The sequence below is a fragment of the Gossypium hirsutum genome, chromosome A02, assembly GCF_007990345.1.
Source record: "Gossypium hirsutum isolate 1008001.06 chromosome A02, Gossypium_hirsutum_v2.1, whole genome shotgun sequence".
Lineage (NCBI taxonomy): Eukaryota > Viridiplantae > Streptophyta > Magnoliopsida > Malvales > Malvaceae > Gossypium > Gossypium hirsutum.
Window position 1 is genome coordinate 7,303,751 of NC_053425.1, and position 18,896 is coordinate 7,322,646.

At 33.1% G+C, this 18,896-nt stretch overlaps 4 protein-coding genes across 4 annotated transcripts; 3 read left to right on the forward strand and 1 right to left on the reverse strand.

Moving 5' to 3' along the window:
- Positions 1 to 763: 763 nt before the first annotated feature.
- LOC107933244 (chaperone protein dnaJ 49) lies at positions 764 to 2,811 on the forward strand. Its single transcript, XM_016865402.2, has 3 exons — positions 764 to 933; positions 1,055 to 2,210; positions 2,378 to 2,811. The coding sequence occupies exon 2, from the start codon at positions 1,150 to 1,152 to the stop codon at positions 2,206 to 2,208; it is 1,059 nt and encodes a 352-aa protein (XP_016720891.1). The 5' UTR covers positions 764 to 933; positions 1,055 to 1,149; the 3' UTR covers positions 2,209 to 2,210; positions 2,378 to 2,811.
- Positions 2,812 to 4,678: 1,867 nt separating this feature from the next.
- Positions 4,679 to 10,137, forward strand: LOC107933242 (protein pleiotropic regulatory locus 1). Its single transcript, XM_016865399.2, has 17 exons — positions 4,679 to 4,935; positions 5,023 to 5,047; positions 5,163 to 5,283; positions 5,478 to 5,559; positions 5,784 to 5,843; positions 7,232 to 7,313; positions 7,699 to 7,791; positions 7,949 to 8,012; positions 8,128 to 8,213; positions 8,319 to 8,420; positions 8,581 to 8,664; positions 8,839 to 8,899; positions 8,990 to 9,056; positions 9,163 to 9,240; positions 9,346 to 9,410; positions 9,541 to 9,618; positions 9,707 to 10,137. Exons 1-17 carry the CDS (start codon positions 4,802 to 4,804, stop codon positions 9,877 to 9,879), a joined length of 1,455 nt encoding a protein of 484 aa, XP_016720888.1. The 5' UTR covers positions 4,679 to 4,801; the 3' UTR covers positions 9,880 to 10,137.
- A 1,845-nt stretch (positions 10,138 to 11,982) lies between these two features.
- LOC107933206 (UDP-glucuronic acid decarboxylase 2) lies at positions 11,983 to 14,735 on the forward strand. The gene is made up of 6 exons (XM_016865372.2): positions 11,983 to 12,811; positions 13,465 to 13,612; positions 13,696 to 13,775; positions 13,852 to 14,010; positions 14,075 to 14,167; positions 14,251 to 14,735. The coding sequence occupies exons 1-6, from the start codon at positions 12,164 to 12,166 to the stop codon at positions 14,470 to 14,472; spliced, it is 1,350 nt and encodes a 449-aa protein (XP_016720861.1). The 5' UTR covers positions 11,983 to 12,163; the 3' UTR covers positions 14,473 to 14,735.
- Positions 14,736 to 14,858: 123 nt separating this feature from the next.
- LOC107933225 (bidirectional sugar transporter SWEET17) lies at positions 14,859 to 18,399 on the reverse strand. The gene is made up of 6 exons (XM_016865384.2): positions 18,189 to 18,399; positions 18,063 to 18,099; positions 17,704 to 17,914; positions 17,462 to 17,623; positions 15,192 to 15,311; positions 14,859 to 15,066 (listed from the first exon to the last, which is right to left on the reverse strand). The coding sequence occupies exons 1-6, from the start codon at positions 18,226 to 18,228 to the stop codon at positions 14,920 to 14,922; spliced, it is 717 nt and encodes a 238-aa protein (XP_016720873.1). The 5' UTR covers positions 18,229 to 18,399; the 3' UTR covers positions 14,859 to 14,919.
- Between the last annotated feature and the right edge of the window lie 497 nt (positions 18,400 to 18,896).

Consider the following 18,896-nt stretch of genomic DNA (forward strand, 5'->3'; position numbering starts at 1 on the left):
TCAAAATATAATGGCAAATATTAATCAAAATAAAGTATAGTGGAAAATTTACATTTTAATCCCACATTTGATCATTTTTAAACAATAAAATGAATTAAAAAGGTGAAAGGGTAAACTACACCCACAGTCACTAAACTATTAGTAAGTTTACATTTTGGTCACTCAACTTCAAAAGATTACAAAATTGTCACTGAACTATTTGAAATTTTTTCATTTTAAGTTGCTAGATTATTCAAAAGTCTTTATTTATCTCATTGGGATGTTAAGTTTCTTTTTAAAAAAAAGCCCGGGTAGCGAGCTCCAAGCAATGATTCGACGACTGGTATGGTGGATTAGTACCCATTGACGAGTAGAAAAACATATATTATATCTAAGTTGATATGATGATTAGGGTTAGAGATTAAAGAAAAAAGTTGTTTAGATTTTGGTTTGTAGATTCGTAACTTTCAAAGTTATTTTATGAAAAAAAAACAAAAACCAAACTATAGAAGAGATCAAGAAGGGGAGGTTTCAATTGGTGCAGGCAATGCAAACAAATAAGACCATACAACAATGATTTTAACAGCTTGGTGACTTAAATGAAAAATTTCAAATAGTTTAAAGACCATTTTGTAACCTTTTAAAAATGGATGACTAAAACATAAATTTACTAATACTTTAGTGACATTGAACTAATTTACCCAAATTGAAAATGTTTTGTGCTGCAGGCTGCAGCCCAACACCTCCATGAGATGGACAAGAAATGAAAAAAAAAAAAACAAAACAAAAAGAGTAAGCAGCTTAGATCTTCTACTTGATACCTCGTCATTGAAAATGACGTGGCGCATTTTCATTCGATTTCCATAAACTATAAATTTCAAAACACGGGTCATTTATGTGATTCAGTTGAATTCTACTTCTCTTTTCTCTCTTGGACTTCGAATTTTCGATCTGGTAAGTTTCCTCAAATCTCTCTTTAATTTATCTTCAATTTTAAAATTAAATTTTCTGCTTAATACGAAACATTTTGTCTGAATATTTTCAATTCCATAATCTGTATTTCCTTTTGATTTAGGTGTTCTATTTTGGAATTTTTGTTTCAATTTAAGCTTGTGGAATTTCGTTGGGAGAAAAAAAAAATTAGGGTTTGAGGACTATAGAAATTTGGTTATGGATAGTAATAAAGATGAGGCTTTAAGATGTGTTCGCATTGCTGAAGAAGCAATTGCTTCTGGTAACAAACAGCGTGCGCTCAAATTCATTAAAATCGCTCAACGCCTGAATCATACTTTATCTGTTGATGAACTCTTGGATGCTTGTAAAAATCTCGATTCTGGGACGACCCCGGTTTCGCCTGTTGGTGAAAAGCGTGTTTTAAGTGATGAGAATAAAGGCGGTTCAACTAAATTGGATGAGGGTTTTGATGGTGACAGAAGTTATACAGAGGAACATGTTCAGCTGATTAGGCAGATTAAGAGAAACAAGGATTATTATTCAATTCTTGGTGTGGAAAAGACTTGTTCGGTTGATGAGATTAGGAAAGCATATAAGAAGTTGTCTTTGAAAGTTCATCCAGATAAGAATAAGGCTCCGGGTTCTGAGGAAGCATTTAAGACTGTGTGCAAGGCGTTTAAGTGTTTAAGCGATGATAATTCGAGGAGGCAGTATGATCAAGTTGGTTTGGTTGATCAATTTGAGTACAATCAGAGGCATAATGTGAGACAGAGACGGAGAAGATATGAGCATGATTTGTTTGATGATGATTTCGATCCTGATGAGATATTTAGGTCATTTTTTGGTCAAGGGGATATGTTTAGGGCATCTCAAGTTTACAGGACTAGAGGAATGGGTGGTCATCAGAGGGAGGAGCATCATAGAGGAGGAGGATCTAGTTTCTTGATTCTTCTCCAAATGTTGCCAATTTTGTTGATTTTCTTGCTTGCTTTTCTGCCCACTTCCGAGCCTGAGTACTCATTATTTAGGAATTACTCCTATCAGATTCCTAAGACAACTGAGAAATTTGGGGTGGAATTTTTTGTCAAATCATCAACGTTTGATGTGAACTTTCCCCAGGGAAGTGCTGCTAGAGCCAATGTCGAGGATACTGTGATTAAGGATTACAAACATATGCTATGGCGCTATTGCCATGTGGAACGCCATAAACGCCGTTGGAATAAGAATTTGCCAACTCCACACTGTAACAAACTACAAAATCTTGGACTCGCATGAAGGTAATTTTAACTACAAAATTGTGTCTCTCATATGGTCATATCTTTATTCTGTAGTGGGTTTTAAACCATGTCTTTCTGTTTATTTATATGATTGTTCTTGAATATGATGTTACCAATGCCCAGTTTGAATGTTAAATAATGTACCTTGGGTTTTTCTGATCTAATAGGGTATGATTAGATTCTGCCAAAGCATCAGGAAGATGGTATATTGATCAACAAGGAACCCACACGATATTGTCAAGTCCAAGGGCGTTCTTTTGCCATAGTCGATCATCTGCTAAGATGGTTCTGGACTGATTTGCAATGTATTCCGAGGTGCCAATGAGACTTCGGTGGACACCTCCAAGCGATAATGCCTCTCTTTTGGTAATGTGATGAAAATTCTACAGTCTGCTGTTGGTACCTAGTATGATCATTGTGTCAATAGAAGGATAGTTAGCATAATAACATAATTCAAACAAGTAATGGTCTTCGAGTTTGGTTCTTTTTGTTGTTTCGTTCTGATTGATTTCTGGGGATGTCATTGTCAGTTTGTCTACACTTCTTTGTTGAGATCCGTAACTTGGATTAATCCATATAATCACATTAGCATTATTCATAATTTATTGCTCTATCCTTCACTTTGCTTGGTTTGAGTTGTGGAAACTTTGTTACTTATTGCTGCTCTTGGTGAAGACTTTAGGATGACACCAATCTATGCCATTGCTTTGCCCCATGGATGTGGCATTAAACATCAATTTACAACCTCCATTTTTAGTTCACTATAATCTGATCCTCCATTTCTTGTATCATAGGGCTTTTAATCTTTGTAGCATTTCTTCTGTAGTTGAGCAAAATGAAAACTTAGCAATTGACAAATAGGGTTGACCATTGATAATGGAGGCAGACTTGTTGGGGGTTATTTATTTGAACTAGCATTGGATATTTGGATTTTTCCTTAAAAGATGATCATATGCCATAGTCATTTGGCATCTGATACGAATATTTGAGCGACATAAACAAGACCAACAACCGACATAGAAGTCTCTGGAGATTTAGCAAGTATTTTGAGTATCATGAAACATTGTAATCAATCTTTAATCATATACTAACTCCGATATACCTAAGGAGGGTGACAAGAAAGGAGTTTTGTTTTCGTCTGGGTTGCAAAGCTATGTAGATTCCGGGTGAGAGTTGAATACACATCCGGGCGTAGATTTACTTTTTATAAAGCTTTTTATGTATTTGGAGTATCAAATCTTTATGATTTCATATGTTGTGGATATGCTAAATATTCGAACTCAAAACAAATGCCAGAGTGAACAATGAAGGCTGCAAAACTAAAAGCAGAAGGAATCATGAATTAAGCATTAAAATTATTAATCAATCACCCGCCAAGCATGCTCGTGTGATGGTCTGAGAGTTGGACCGACCGTGCTCAAGTCTTCCAACCATGCGTAAGAGCTTGAGTCTCGGAGCATGACACTCGCACGTTGTAAAGATGCAACGGTTCTTTCTGAGCCACTCTTCAAAATGATAACCACGATTGTGAGGGTCATTCTGAATGTAACCACACATTTTCATCACAGCAAATTGAGTCCATAAGCACATGTTGGTATCATGTTTAGTTATCACGGTTTCATGCATAATAAATTGTCACAATCGGATGAAAGAAAATCTGAAGTTCCAAAATAACAATCATAATATTGTGTTTATTGCAGTGAAGTTTATCCCTGAAAGGCAAGCAAAAAGTACCCAATAGATTCTTCTCATGATCCAAGCAACTCTTAGCACTTGATGGCACCCATTGTTGTCCTCTTAAAGCAACATTTGAAAAAGGAAGTTCCGAATCATATTTCTTTCGCAACTAAGGGGTTAGGGATAAGAGAAGAGAATGGAAAACGAAAAGAAAATAAATTATTATTTTTAATTTTTTAAATATATAATATAGATTATTTTTATATATTATATTATTATTTTAAACACAATATTTATTTTAGACAAGAAGGAAAAAAGTTGGTTAATTGACTTACAATTCAACCTTAAATTCGTTCGATTAGATCGATTAAAACTAAGATTATTGGAGGTTGGGCGGTTTAAATAGATTATATATGAAAAATTGATCCAAAGAAATCGATTAGACCTATTTATTTACACTATTATTTAAAGTATTTTTCACATAGGGTTAATATTTGATACTCTGATAGTGTATTTTTTTTATTCGCGGTCTTAAAAAATTATCAGGATTCTCTTGATTTTTTAATTTAAAAGTTTCAGTTCAATCATTAATATTGTTAGTATTTTTCGCCAAAGTTTGCCAACTAGACATATTAATTAGATTATCTTCACATGACATTGACAAAAAAAAAAAACCTTTTGATATTGTGATTGAATTAGAATTTTTAACTTTTAAATTACAGGACTAAATCTCAAATTATGGATAATTACAGGGACTAAAAGCACATATTAACCTTTTTTTATTGTGTTCGAAATTGTATTAGAAGCCTTCTTTCTTCTCCACCTTTCTCTCTCAATAATAAAAGAAAGGGTTTAAGCTTTTCCAGTTTAGCTTGAATCAACCAAAACTCCCAAATCTTGGAAATTGGGAGAAGATGGCAGCACCAACGCTGGAGATGGAGCCAGTTGAGCGACAGTCATTGAAGAAGCTCAGCCTTAAATCCCTAAAGCGCGCTCTCGATCTCTTTAGCCCTATCCATGGCCAATTCTCTGCTCCTGACCCCGAAAGGTATTTGCAAATCTTCATTTATTTACTTAAATCCCGTTAAACCCTGCTTGAAAACTAAAGTCTTTTGCTTTTTTTGGTTGAGTGTAGCAAAAAAATTCGCATGAGCCACAAGGTTAGTTCGATTTGTTTCAACTTTAGGTTTTTATTGTTTGTAGTATTGTAGAATGGGGATTGTTTATTGAATTATATGTGGATGATTGACTTTTATTATTATTTAAATTTGTAAGATAAATGTTGAGTATTGTGGGATTAAAACCGCCTCGGGTCAGACTTCTAGGCAATCTAATTCCGGTGCAGCTGATACCGGGAATCAAGGTTCTGTGCCATCGAATGCCCTTGCTCTTGCAGGTAATTTTCTTATTTGATTGAAACGAATGAAGGGTTTTAGCTTTATACTTTGTTCAATTAAAGTTTCTTGGTTTGTATTTAGTAGCTTGCTGCTATACCGTGGTTTTGGCTTGTATTTCCTTATTTCTGTTTTAGTAGCTTGTTGCTAGTTGCCTATTTTGGGACTTTCGTAACCGTAGCTGTAAATGGAGCAGGTCCAGCTGATTCTAGGGATTCACAGAAGGGAGGAGCTCAAAATGCTTTAGTTGTTGGTCCATCTTTGCAACCAAAGGGACAGTAAGTTCTCTTGTTCTAAATTTTTTATATGCTGATTCTGATATCTTCTTCCCCAATGAAACAATGGATTTGGTTTTTGATTTTAATGTTAAACAGGATCGATTATAGATGTATAGGCTGGCACATACTAGTTCTTTTGGAATCTGTTATTTAGAAGAAACTGTGTTGACAACTCATTTGACTAATTTTTTTATTTTTTTTTTACTTTCTTTTTTCTTTCCCAGAAATGGTACTTCAGGCAAGAGCAGTGCCATTACTTCTGCTTCTGCACCCTTTTCTGAAAGGTTTTCTCATTCTCTCCCTATTATGTGTCTTCTGGCTCATTGATGATTTTAGAAGTTGTGCTGTTGAATTGCAATTAAACTCGGTCCAGTCTTTTACTGAAAGGATAGAGCCGATCCTATTGTCTATATTTCGGACAGATATATTCTTATCTAGATGTACAAGATCTTAAATACAAAAATAAAAGACTAAACACAACTGAAATATTTTCCTGGGTGCATATTTAATCCTATGTATGAATCATTAGGATTGCTGTATTCTTTTCTATCCTGTATCCCATGGTGTCAGATAATGGATTGATCCAAGCATTACAGCTTCTTCTGCTCTTCCTATATGTTGTCCTTTTGGTTCCGTGTTGGAATAGAAACTTTCTGTATTATGTTAGTAGATGAGGTTTTACGAAAAAGGTTCTTGATAGGAGGATAGGAGAAAGTTTTCTTTCTTCAATTTTTTCATTGCAAATTTTACACAACATGGGGAACTCACTATTTCTAGTTGAAAAGAAAAAAGAGTTCTATTATATATAATGAATTGCTACTCTGGGTTCTCACAAAAGAGAATTGTTTCTTGCAATATTCAATCATTGTTTGTTAACAACATTAGTGATTGTATCTAGTATGCCTATTCTAATAGGAAATAAAATATTCAATTGATTTTATGTATTGTACTTTCATGTAAATATAGCTAGAAAGCTCTATGGAAAAATCCTGGTTCAATTTAATATTGTCTAAGGGAGAATTAGAATGTAGATGTGAGCTAAGTAAATCAAAGAATAGCCTTCGTCCTGTTGAAAATACTAGTGTAAATGAAGACCCAGTTAGAAATGGTACGGATAAAAACATTCGTGATTGTAGTGACAGATCTAGTTATTACAGTAAGGCTGATAGTTTAGATGGCGTCAAAGACATTTAGAATTTCATTTTTGATGACACCTTTTTAGTTAGGGATAGTAATCAGGATAGTTATTCCATATATTTTGATAGTGAAAACAAAAATTTTGAGATTAACTATGATCATTCTTTTTTGAGTAAACTGTAATGTGATTTTTAAAGCACCATTCTTATTCTTCTCCATGGTGGTCTCCTTTCTTTTCTTTTCTTTTTAGTTGCTTACCTGCTGTAATATGTGAAAAATCCTCTCATGCAATTAGACCTATCATTTGTTGTATCTTGCACTTACCTTTGTTTAGGCATGCGACAAGCTTTGTAGGTGGATGTGCACAAATGTGTTGTGACTTGCATATAGAAGTATTTATTTGGTTATATGATCTATAAGTGGATTGCAAATTGGTGAAACCATTTAAGTTATATTCTGTTGTGGCATGCCACTCATATCCTGCAAATTGAGGGCATTTAGAGATCGTAGATTTATGGTTTCCTTCATAACACAGGCTGACAACCTCTGCTATAATAGAAAGGATCCCAAGCAAATGGCCACGTCCCGTGTGGCATCGTCCATGGAAGAACTACAGGGTGAGAATCTCTTTCTATTTGTCATGGTGGTTGATAGAAATGTCAGGGGAGTTTGTTGTTGATTTTACGGGCATGTGCAATGACATAGAAATGGTCTTCTCTTTTATTTCCCTTTGTGGGCACAGGCACACACTAGCACTTTTGGACTCTTTCCCGCTTTTCTATTGGGTTACTTTCTTGTCCATTGTGCTGATTGTATGTCTTAGTCTAGTCTTATGATAAACATGTTTATATGACTAAAGCTACTAGAGTTAACATTCAGTAATTTCACTTTTGTATAATGCCAGTCGATTTCCTTAGTTATTTCCTGTTGAACATCTTTAATGGCTGCTTCTTTGTCGTCCAGTTCATGTAGATTACTTGACATGTTTAAATGGTAATGCAGGTCATCAGTGGACATTTGGGATGGGTGAGATCAGTAGCCTTTGATCCTAGTAACAACTGGTTTTGTACTGGTTCTGCTGACCGTACAATCAAGGTATATAACTGTGTGATTGGAAGTTATCCATTCTCTCTCTCTTTTTTTCCCCTCTGCTAGTATGCGAGTCTATAAAATGGATATTTATTTGAAAATTGAGTCATTACTTTTTGAAAATGACTTCTGTCTTTTTGTCGTCTTAATTTTGGCATGCTAGATATGGGATGTAGCAAGTGGAAGGCTAAAGCTCACACTGACTGGACACATTGAACAGATACGAGGTTTGTTTTGAGAAATTTTCTGAGGTGTGAATAGTTTTTACTGGTTAACCATGCTGTGGATGATGATTATCAATCAGGGATTCAAAATAATTTGATATTTATGTTTTATTCACAGGCCTCGCTGTCAGTAGCAAACACACATATATGTTCTCTGCTGGTGATGATAAGCAAGTTAAATGCTGGGACCTTGAACAGAATAAGGTCAGAACTGCATAGACTTGCTGCTTTGGACAAATAAGAACTTCAGAAGAATTTTTTATCCCATGAAATCGTTCTTGTTATTGAAACTCATAAATTGCTGTATAGGTTATCCGGTCCTATCATGGTCACCTAAGTGGTGTTTATTGCTTGGCTCTTCATCCTACAATTGACATTTTGCTAACTGGGGGACGTGATTCTGTCTGTCGGGTATGAAAATCTTCAACACAGAAACTCATAAATTGTTTTTAGTAATACAAGTTGATTTTAGCTGCTTATGTAATTATGTTTTTTTTCTTTATGGTTTTACTTTTTATGGATTGTAGAGTCATGCAATCGATTTTATATCTGATAAAATCACAAATTTCAGGTATGGGATATTCGCACCAAGATGCAAATTTTTGCACTGTCTGGGCATGATAATACTGTTTGCTCAGTTTTTACTCGACCAACGGTACGAAGATCTTTTTCTTTCCTTCGCAATTCTTCAAATGGGAAATTGTTAAATTTCTGCCTTACATGTTTGCAGAAATTGAATTTCAAGTTTCTTTTATTCAACTTTGTTAAATATTTGTGTTTTGGGTTGATAGATTATATTTTAATGGAATTTATATATCTCATGTTACAGGATCCGCAAATTGTTACTGGTTCTCATGATACAACCATAAAATTCTGGGACCTTAGATACGGTAAACTGAACTTCTGTGACAATTTCTTTCTGGTTTCTATATTTCTCATCTTTTGTTCCATTTATTACAAATTACTCGTTCAATGTCCAGGAAAAACGATGTCAACTCTAACACACCATAAGAAGTCCGTGCGAGCAATGGCACCACATCCTAAAGAGTATGTACCCCTACATCCTATTTATTAATTAATGTGAAACGGAGCTATGGCTGAATTTTATGTTGCTATTCTATGGTCTTAAAATGTTTCTCGAATTTTGTCTTAGGCATTCTTTTGCATCTGCATCAGCTGACAACATTAAGAAATTCAGTCTTCCAAAGGGAGAATTCTTGCACAATATGCTGTAAGTGAAAAGCCGCTTTTACTTACGTGCTGGAATTCTAGACGCTTGCTTGTATGTATTTATAATGAACTAACATAGCATCATTTGTTTGTGTTGCTGGAGCAGCTCTCAGCAGAAGACTATAATTAACACCATGGCCGTCAATGAGGATGGTGTAATGGCTACCGGAGGTGCTTATAATTTTTGTTTTCATTTCGAAATAATTCTGACATTCTGAACTTTATCGTGTACATGCCTCTTTGTTAGCCCGGAAAAAGGCTTCTAACCTAATCATTTACCGATATGAATCCTTCATTGAAGGTGACAACGGGAGTTTGTGGTTTTGGGATTGGAGGAGTGGTCACAATTTCCAGCAAGCTCAGACGATCGTACAACCTGGTATGTTTTTCCGGTTTCTTTTTGCACTAGTTCTTGTCGATTGTCGGAAAGGAAGGATGATTAACACAAAGGGTTGCTTTTACTACAGGCTCGTTGGATAGTGAAGCCGGCATCTACGCTCTCTCGTATGATGTAACTGGTACAAGATTGATTTCCTGTGAAGCAGACAAGACCATTAAAATGTGGAAAGAAGATGAAACCGCAACCGAACAAACTCATCCTCTTAACTTCAAACCACCCAAGGATATCCGCCGGTTCTAGCTGCGCACCTCGGTTTGTCCGGTTTTGGTGACTCGATCTTCAGCTTTATTACAATGTATTTTGAGATAATGTAAGATTAGAACTAGTTTTTGGTTAATTATGATAAATCTTTGCTTCAGAGATAAAACAATTTTTGTTGATTCCTAGATAAAGCACCTGATAAATGATACATTTCAGTGACCCTATTTTGATGTTCGTACTAAGATTATTATTATATTCTAAAGCCATTGCTGGCGGTCCAAGAATGTTGAAGTTTCATCTCAAAGTCAACTTACACAAAATTTTCAAATTTTTGATCTTAACATAAAAATGTTTGATTTATTTTAATTGAAAATTTATTAGGTATAAATTTGGAGTGTTCAATCCAAAAATTGGATTAGTTTGGAGGTTAAATTGTGAGTAAAGCTGTTTTATAATTGTAAGTGTTCGGTGAAATGGTAAGGTAAAATTGTATAAATTTATCTTCTTAAAATTTGAATTTATTCTTTTAAATTGTGATATTGTAATTAAATTTTTAAATAAGCTTTTAGGAGCAGTTGGTTTGTATTCGTAATATTACATTCTGTAATGAGATTACAGTATTTCGATTTCATCCAACACTATAGTAATTTTGTCATCCCGTAATTTTACATTATGGTTATTTTGTAATATAGGGTGTGATTTTTATCCTGTAATATAGGGTGTAATCTCATTACAACCCGTTCCTTAGGTAATGTTAAATTTTGGAACAATTTGCTATTTATTTTTATTATTCTAATCAATTTAGGTTTTTCCTTAAATAAAGTTTAAAACTAATTGAAAACAAAAAAAAAATGTATTTTCTTAATAATAAACTAGTAGATGTCATACATTACAATTATAATGACTATATATTTTTAATAATTTAATTATGGTTATAACTACAATTATATGGCTGGTGTTGCAATCACTTTTCATGAATTATTATAATTATGATTTATAAATTTATTTCAGCACAATATATTTATTTATTAATATATAAGTTGTAATACAAAGTAAGATTTGTAATAATTTATCATAATTTTATGGAAATTGAGACTAAAAAATATTAAAAGAACTAAACTTGTTAAAAAAAATTCTATAACGAGGACAACAGAGTAAAATGTGATTTTAGGGAATCTTACATCCCTCCAACCAAATAACTAAACAATGTAATCTCATATCTTATTCGTAATCTTACATTCTCGTAATCTTATTACAGAATGTAATCTAATATTAGACAAACCAAACGCCCCCTTGATGGAATTAAATTAAATTTGTTGGATGAATTTGCATAATCGAAAAAGTAAACTTTGAATTAGCAATTTTCAAAATAAAGGCTAAAAATAGAAATGCATTGTTGTCAGACACCAATTGTAATAATTTTCATTTTTTTCACAAATGAAACCAATGCAACTGCAACGCGTACACGAGGATAAGGGAAATAGATTACGAGGATTAAATGACTTTAATATATATTTTTTCTTTTTAAATGGAAATTGTTTAACTCTTATTTAAGTCCTTGTACACTTCACACATTTTAAATTTAGTCCTTTTACTTTAATCCATTAGCTTTTCTATTCTTTTGATTTGATTATTGGAATCCAATTGGCATCACTCTCCAAAGAATTATAAATTTCAAAATATTCTTTTTCTCTCGTTGCCAATATTACACATGTGAAAAAAAAATCAGATATTGGTGTTATGAAAGTTTTAATTTTGAATATGAGATTATAAGGTTATTCATATTATTTTCTGAATGAAAATCGATGTTTTTTTTTAATGTCTTCGCACGATTTTAGATTGATTAAGTAAGTATATTGTTTATTCTTAAAAATATAATATAATCAAATTTAATAGAGTTCCAGTGTGATCAACTAGATTTAAAATTTAAATATGCGAAGAGTATAGGGATTGTGAATATAATTAAAATATGTAAAAAGCATCGATAATGAAAAAATGTAATTGTGAAACAAAAGCAATGGCATATAAGTAAGCAAAAAAACATGGTTAAAATATGGCAATAAAATAGACAAAAAAAAAAAAGAAGAGCTCTCTCACCGACCAACCACAAAGCTCGAGACCGATTATCCAGCGCCAATATTCATGCATGAGCCCTACTGAACCGGTGATTTGTAACAAATGCTCACTTTCTCCTCATTACTCTCCTTTTCTCACTTTGGAAACATTCAAACCAAAAAAAAGTTTTAATTAAACTCTGGTTTTTTTTTTTGATCATTTGTTTTTCCTCCTTCCAAACACCTTCTTCCCCTGTTTTTTAACAAAAATGGCGTCTGAATTGATTCATAGGAACCAGACAACCCCACAAAGTTCGCCAAATATCAGTCCTGGGACCCCTTCATCCCCTGTCAGGAACTGGAAAACCCCATTCCGTTATGTTGCTCAGAAACAGCGGTTCTTCTTTGTTCTTGTCGGGATCGCCATTGCTGCTCTGTTTTTTAACTCGTTCCCTGTTTCGACGTCTTCGTTGTTTCAAGAACTGAGTGGTGGTGGTGGTGGTAGTGGTTTGATTGCTGGTTCGGTCAGTGGTTTGGGAGCTGAGTCGAGTGAGGTGACTCGGAGGGTGTTGTATGAAGCTTACACCGAAGGTTTTCGAGGCAGGAACGTGGCGGCGACTGGTAAGGTGCCGTTGGGGTTAAAGAAGAAGAACTTGAGGATAGTGGTGACAGGCGGAGCTGGTTTCGTGGGAAGCCACCTTGTGGACCGGCTGATCGCGAGGGGGGACAGTGTCATCGTGGTGGATAATTTCTTTACGGGGCGTAAAGAGAATTTGATGCACCATTTTGGGAACCCCAAGTTCGAGCTCATAAGACATGATGTGGTTGAACCGATTCTGTTGGAAGTTGATCAAATCTATCACTTGGCTTGCCCTGCTTCCCCTGTTCATTACAAGTTCAACCCTGTCAAGACCATCATATCCTTTCTTACGTTTTTCGTTTTTCTTGAAATATTTAGATTTTTTTATTTCAGGAGTGTTGTTGGGACTGATTTTGTCTTTCAACTTTGTCAACATGATTCACAAAATAGCATCTAGTCTGATCAGACTATGCATGACATATTTCCATCCACCAAAGAAAAGGTGCCCATTTACTACCATCAGTCAGGGTTTGAACCCATGCCTTAAATGATATCTGAAGGCACATACACTACCAAGGAATTGGTGTTTATATGTTATTAGTAGGGTTGAACCTATGTCCTAAATGGTATCTAATGGCATTCCTTATAGGTGATCATGCGTTAAGTCTGGTCCAATATAAGGTGTTTTTGCTCCATGAATTCCACTTTTGGTTTGGGAGACAATTTTAATATGGGACAATACCAAATTTGTTGAGGGATTTATTGACTCTGGACAAATGACACTTCGAATTTCTTCTGAAGGAGAAGTTTCTCAACAATTCGTGTTCTACAATGTATGAAAATGAGTCGGTTCAGACAATATTCATCCCAATAACATATGAAGATTTGGGTTATGTTTTTCTTTTCTGCAGTTGACATAACATTTATATGTGATTGTGATTTGGGATCCTTGATTTTTGATTGTTGGGTTGGGGTTTGGGATCGATCCACAAGACCAATGTGGTGGGAACATTGAACATGCTAGGGCTTGCAAAAAGAGTTGGTGCCCGTTTCTTGCTAACCAGCACCAGTGAGGTCTATGGTGATCCTTTGCAGCATCCCCAGGTTGAGACCTATTGGGGCAATGTCAATCCCATTGGTCAGTCCATCGCCTCTCTGTATATGTAAATACATGTTTACTGTGGATGATTTATTAACACGTTTCCGATCCGCCCCCGTTAGGTGTACGGAGTTGCTATGATGAGGGCAAACGGACCGCGGAGACCTTGACAATGGATTATCACAGAAGCCTCGGAATCGAGGTTCATATTTATATATTCCAACTTAGGTATAAGTAACATCAGATACGTGTGTTTGTTAAAATAATTGAATGAACAGGTGAGGATTGCTAGGATATTCAACACATACGGACCACGAATGTGCATCGATGATGGGCGTGTTGTAAGCAATTTTGTAGCCCAAGCTTTAAGGAAAGAGCCAATGACTGTCTATGGCGATGGCAAGCAAACCAGGAGTTTCCAATATGTTTCAGACCTGGTAATACTTTACATCATTTAACTTTTTACCGAGTTTTCATCTGATTCACTGATAATTACAACAGGTGGAGGGTCTAATCCGGTTGATGGAAGGTGATCACGTAGGTCCTTTCAATCTCGGAAACCCTGGAGAATTCACCATGCTCGAACTTGCCGAGGTAAAAAACACTAATATCTTATACTCTGTGTCGGACACATACTCGGGAGTATTGTAAGGGGGTACTATTGAATGATGTTGCAGGTGGTACAGGAAGCAATAGATCCAAATGCAAAGATAGAATTCAGACCAAACACAGAAGATGATCCACACAAGAGGAAACCAGACATTTCAAAGGCTAAACAACTTCTTGGCTGGGAACCGACCATTTCCCTTCGCAAAGGCCTTCCTTTAATGGTGTCTGATTTCCGGCAAAGAATCTTTGGTACCCCTAAAACACTTATCGGCGGTGGTGCTACCGCTTAGTCCTCCTCCTCATTAATATTAGACTAAACAAAACATTTAAGATAATACCTCTACCTATATATTAATTAGAACCTTCATTTTTTTTACTGCTTTTTATAGGAAAATAATAATAATTAATAATAAATTGCATGCTGCTGAAGCTAATCCCTTCTTCCTTCCATGGAGGGTTTTCTTTTTTAATAGTTTTGTCATGAGATTTTTAGAGTAATTCAATTTTTGTATTATGTTTTTGCTTCAACACAAATATAAAAATATAATTTTTTTATATATATGAATTGATATTTAAAATTTTTATGTATAGTTAAAATGAATATTTAATATATTGACAAAATAAAATAATTATTAACTCACTAATTTATGCGTAAAATTTAAAAGCTCCACTGATAAATATATAAAATATTTTTCGATATAATTATATTCAAAATACCATATTATACATATTCGTGTTTAACACTGAGATATAAGGGGCTCCTTTTGCCAGCCTTGTTCCATTAATCCTTGTAAGCTGGTGTTGTTTGATGGCTTTGCATTTTTGTAAATGGCATACAGCAAAAGTTGTGCTGTTCCCAGTAGACAACCTATCCCATTTGGTACCTATAAATATATACATAAATAAATGATTTTATTTTATATTCAATAATAACGATATTAACAGAGTTACATTTAATTATGAAATTAACGATGATAAATTAAATGAAGAAGGAAATTAAAAAAGTTACCCCAAGGAAATAATCATGCATAAGTGAAGCATAGAAAGCCCAAATTCCTCCATTCAGAAAAAGGAAAAATGAGAGAAAAAATGGCATGTACTCCACACTTTTGGTTGTCACCACTGTTTTCTGAAACAATATATACAAATATTAAATAAATAAATAAAATACATGAAATTCAAAATTCGAAATTCGAATATCCTAAAACTTGAAAGTGAAACAAAACAATTATATTTAATATTTAGTTATGTTTAAATATAGTTAATAGTATTTAGTTTCAAGGATTTTAATTTACACCTGCGATGATATGTCATATAATTAGTAAATATGATTTTGATTAGATGGGAAAATATAAATGTTGAAAGCTATAAAAGTTTAAGTTCTAAAACTTATTATGTATATTTATATTTCTATTTTTTTTATATAAAAGATATGAAATGACAAAAATACCTTTAAAATAGTATAATTTATTTTGAAAGGTCAAGATATTTTCCTCATTACCCGATAATGATAAAGGATTGTATGAAACAGTGACGCCACGTCATCTATATCCCTTTCCAAATAGTTTTATGTCACATCAGTATTCTTATCCTGAATTTCAGGATTTTATCCTGAAAAAAATCAAATCCAAATTAAAATACTGAAATTCAGGATAAGAATACTGATATGGCATAAAACTATTAGAAAGGGATACAGATGACATGACGTCACTATTTCATACAATCCTTTCCCACCCAACAATATTGCATATATATGTTTTGCAGATATTTTTTATTATCTATGTGGTATTCTTCAGCTTTTGAAGTCATATTTCACAGGGGCAAAGGCAGAAATTTTTTTTAGAGTTGGCCGGATGAAATTTTAATTTTCTATAGTTTATATTTTTATAATTTGTAAAGGATTAAATTAAATTTTTCTAACTTTAGGGGGCCAAAGTGTAATTTTATCTTTACTAATTTAAACTTTTTAAAAAATTTTAAAGGTTTAAAATATAATTTTATATTTTAGGGGGGGCTGAGGCCCATACCAGTCCCCTTTGGCTACCCCTGCCTATTCACCAAAAAGAAGACATGAAAATTTTTAAAAGAAAAACACAAGACAAGGAAAGATAAACTTACTCTATTATTATTATTATTATTATGGTGAGAATAAATTATATTAGTATCCTCCTAAAAAGTATAATTTTTAGGTATCAATAAAATAGTATCATATTATCAAATTTTAAAGATAACAAAATACTATTATACACTCATCAATATCTAATATCTTCTCTAACTTAATTTAATTTTAATTAAATTACTTAAAATAATTAAGTTTTCCATAAGTTAATATTTTTTATTTGTGCGCAACCAATTATTTTTTAAAAAAAAAGTAATTTTTGTGTAATTTTTCATGTCATTGACACATAATTTTAGTAATTATTTTACTATAAATCTCGAATCAAAAACCCTAAACCTTGAACTTGAATCTTGAAATTAAATCTTAAACCCTAAATCTTGAGGTTCAGGGTTTAGATTCAGGATTTAAGGTTTAAGGTTTAAGTTTGAGTTTTAGGCCTAAGGTTCAGGTTTAGGGTTTAAGATTACGAGTTTAGGGTTTAAGGTTTAGGTTCAGAGCTTAAGGGTTTGGGGTTATGAGTTACGAGTTTGGGGTTCATGGTTCTTGTTTAGGGTTCAAGGGTTCAAAGTTACGAGTTCGATGTTCGAGTTTAGGATTTTGGGTTCATGGTTCGTGATTCTAGATTCAAGGTTTAAGGTTTAAGATTTAAGATAAAAAAATTATCAAACTTATGTGTCAATCACCTGAAAAAGTTTGTTGAAATGTTATTAAACAATTGGAAATGAACCATGAATAATGTGGTGGGAAGGGTCCATGAAATAATTTCTTTATGGATGAGTGAATAATAATAGTTTTATGTTTTAAAATTTGACGATGTGACAAAATTTTATTAGTGTCTAAAAACTTTAGTTTTTAGGATTATCCTAATATAAATTATTCCCTATTATTATTATTGTAATGTAACCAAACCAACTAAAGGTTCTTGTTGTTTTAGATTTTTTATCACTGATTTCAGATTCGTAAGCATATTTGACGTTCTCATTGAAGTCTCCAACACTTTTTTTTTCTTCTCTCCTTAAATTAATTTTAGCTTAGCAAAATAAATAAATGAACTTTATTTGATCGAATTTTGTATATTTTTAAAAGATGATTATTTAAATTTTGATTTTTCGTAACACCAACTACAAATCAAAAAATAGAGATGAGATGAAAGTTATTACCATGGCAGCTAAAGGGGAGCCATACATGATGATGTTAAGACCACTACACATGAGCCCTATTGCACCAATTTGGGTTTCACTTTCCAATGCTAACTGTGTCACTACAATGGCAGCTGCTACAAAACCCACATTTAATATCCCCACCAAAACCCCAGTCTTCAACTGCATATCAATTCACATGTATAATTCAATCAAGTTATAAATAAAAATTAGGGTTTTTGAAATTAATTTCAACAATTTACCTTCATCTTTTTTGGTGCATAAATGAGGAACAAACCAACATAAACAGCTTCAACAAAGATGCCAAAGCCATTAACAGTGGCAACAAGGAGTCCCCCAGGCTTAGTGATCCCATAATACGTCCATAAACTTGAGTTTAACAATGTGCAAATGTAAGGTAGGCTCTGGAAATCTTCAGTTGATTTATGTTTTATTATTCTTTCAAACGTTCCACTGCAAATCAAACCCATGCTTTTTAGTTATTCCGATACATATATTTATCGAATACAAATACTTTAAAAATGAAAAATCCGAACAACATAACTTTTCGACATGACAATGAATGTAAGAAATATGAAAAAAAAAAGTCATTTATTCTTACATGGGAGAAAGAAAAACCAGAACTGATATAACATTGCCTGCATGAACATAAAACACATGATATTACATGAACATATATATATATGTATATGTCTATAAAGGGGAAATTGATGTTGTTAGCCCTTACCAATAATACCCACAAAGAAACTCAAGCTAAGAATTTCCATTATTAAGTGAAAATGAAAATTGAAGAAAAAAAGAGATGGAGAGTTGAATGTGTTTGGGACTAAATTATAAAGGAGGGAAAGATTAAAGATGGGGAAGCCAATAGCTTGAGAAGAAAAGAGAGAAAGAAGTACATAAGAGTTTATACAAATTTATTTTTTGAAGTATAAAACTAAATGCCAATTGTTGGTTGAAAAAGTATAGCATATTATAGGAAAAAAATATATATCATCACTCATTTTTAGTCCCTACATTCTTTTCTTTAATTTGATATATATTTTTTAATTGTCCTTTTGATATTTTATTAGCTTCATACCAAAAGGTAGTGGTTGATAATTAATAACATAAAAACATAAATAAAACAAAAGATGTATAAGTTTTGCAAGAGTTATGCTTTGGTAGGGTTGAGATATTGGGGTTTGTTGAAGTTTTATTATGTTTGAGTGTAGGTTTGGATTATTTTTTAAATTATTTTAAGTTTAAGTCTTATTATATGTAGGATATGTAGGATATGTTTAGATTTATTTTGATTTTGATTTAAATATATTTTAATTTTTAGTTTATTATGCGGATATATTCTAATTTTCAATTCTGTTATATTTTATATCAGAGTTTATTCTAATTCTAACTAATCATATATGTATTACTTTGTGATTGTATTTAGAAATTT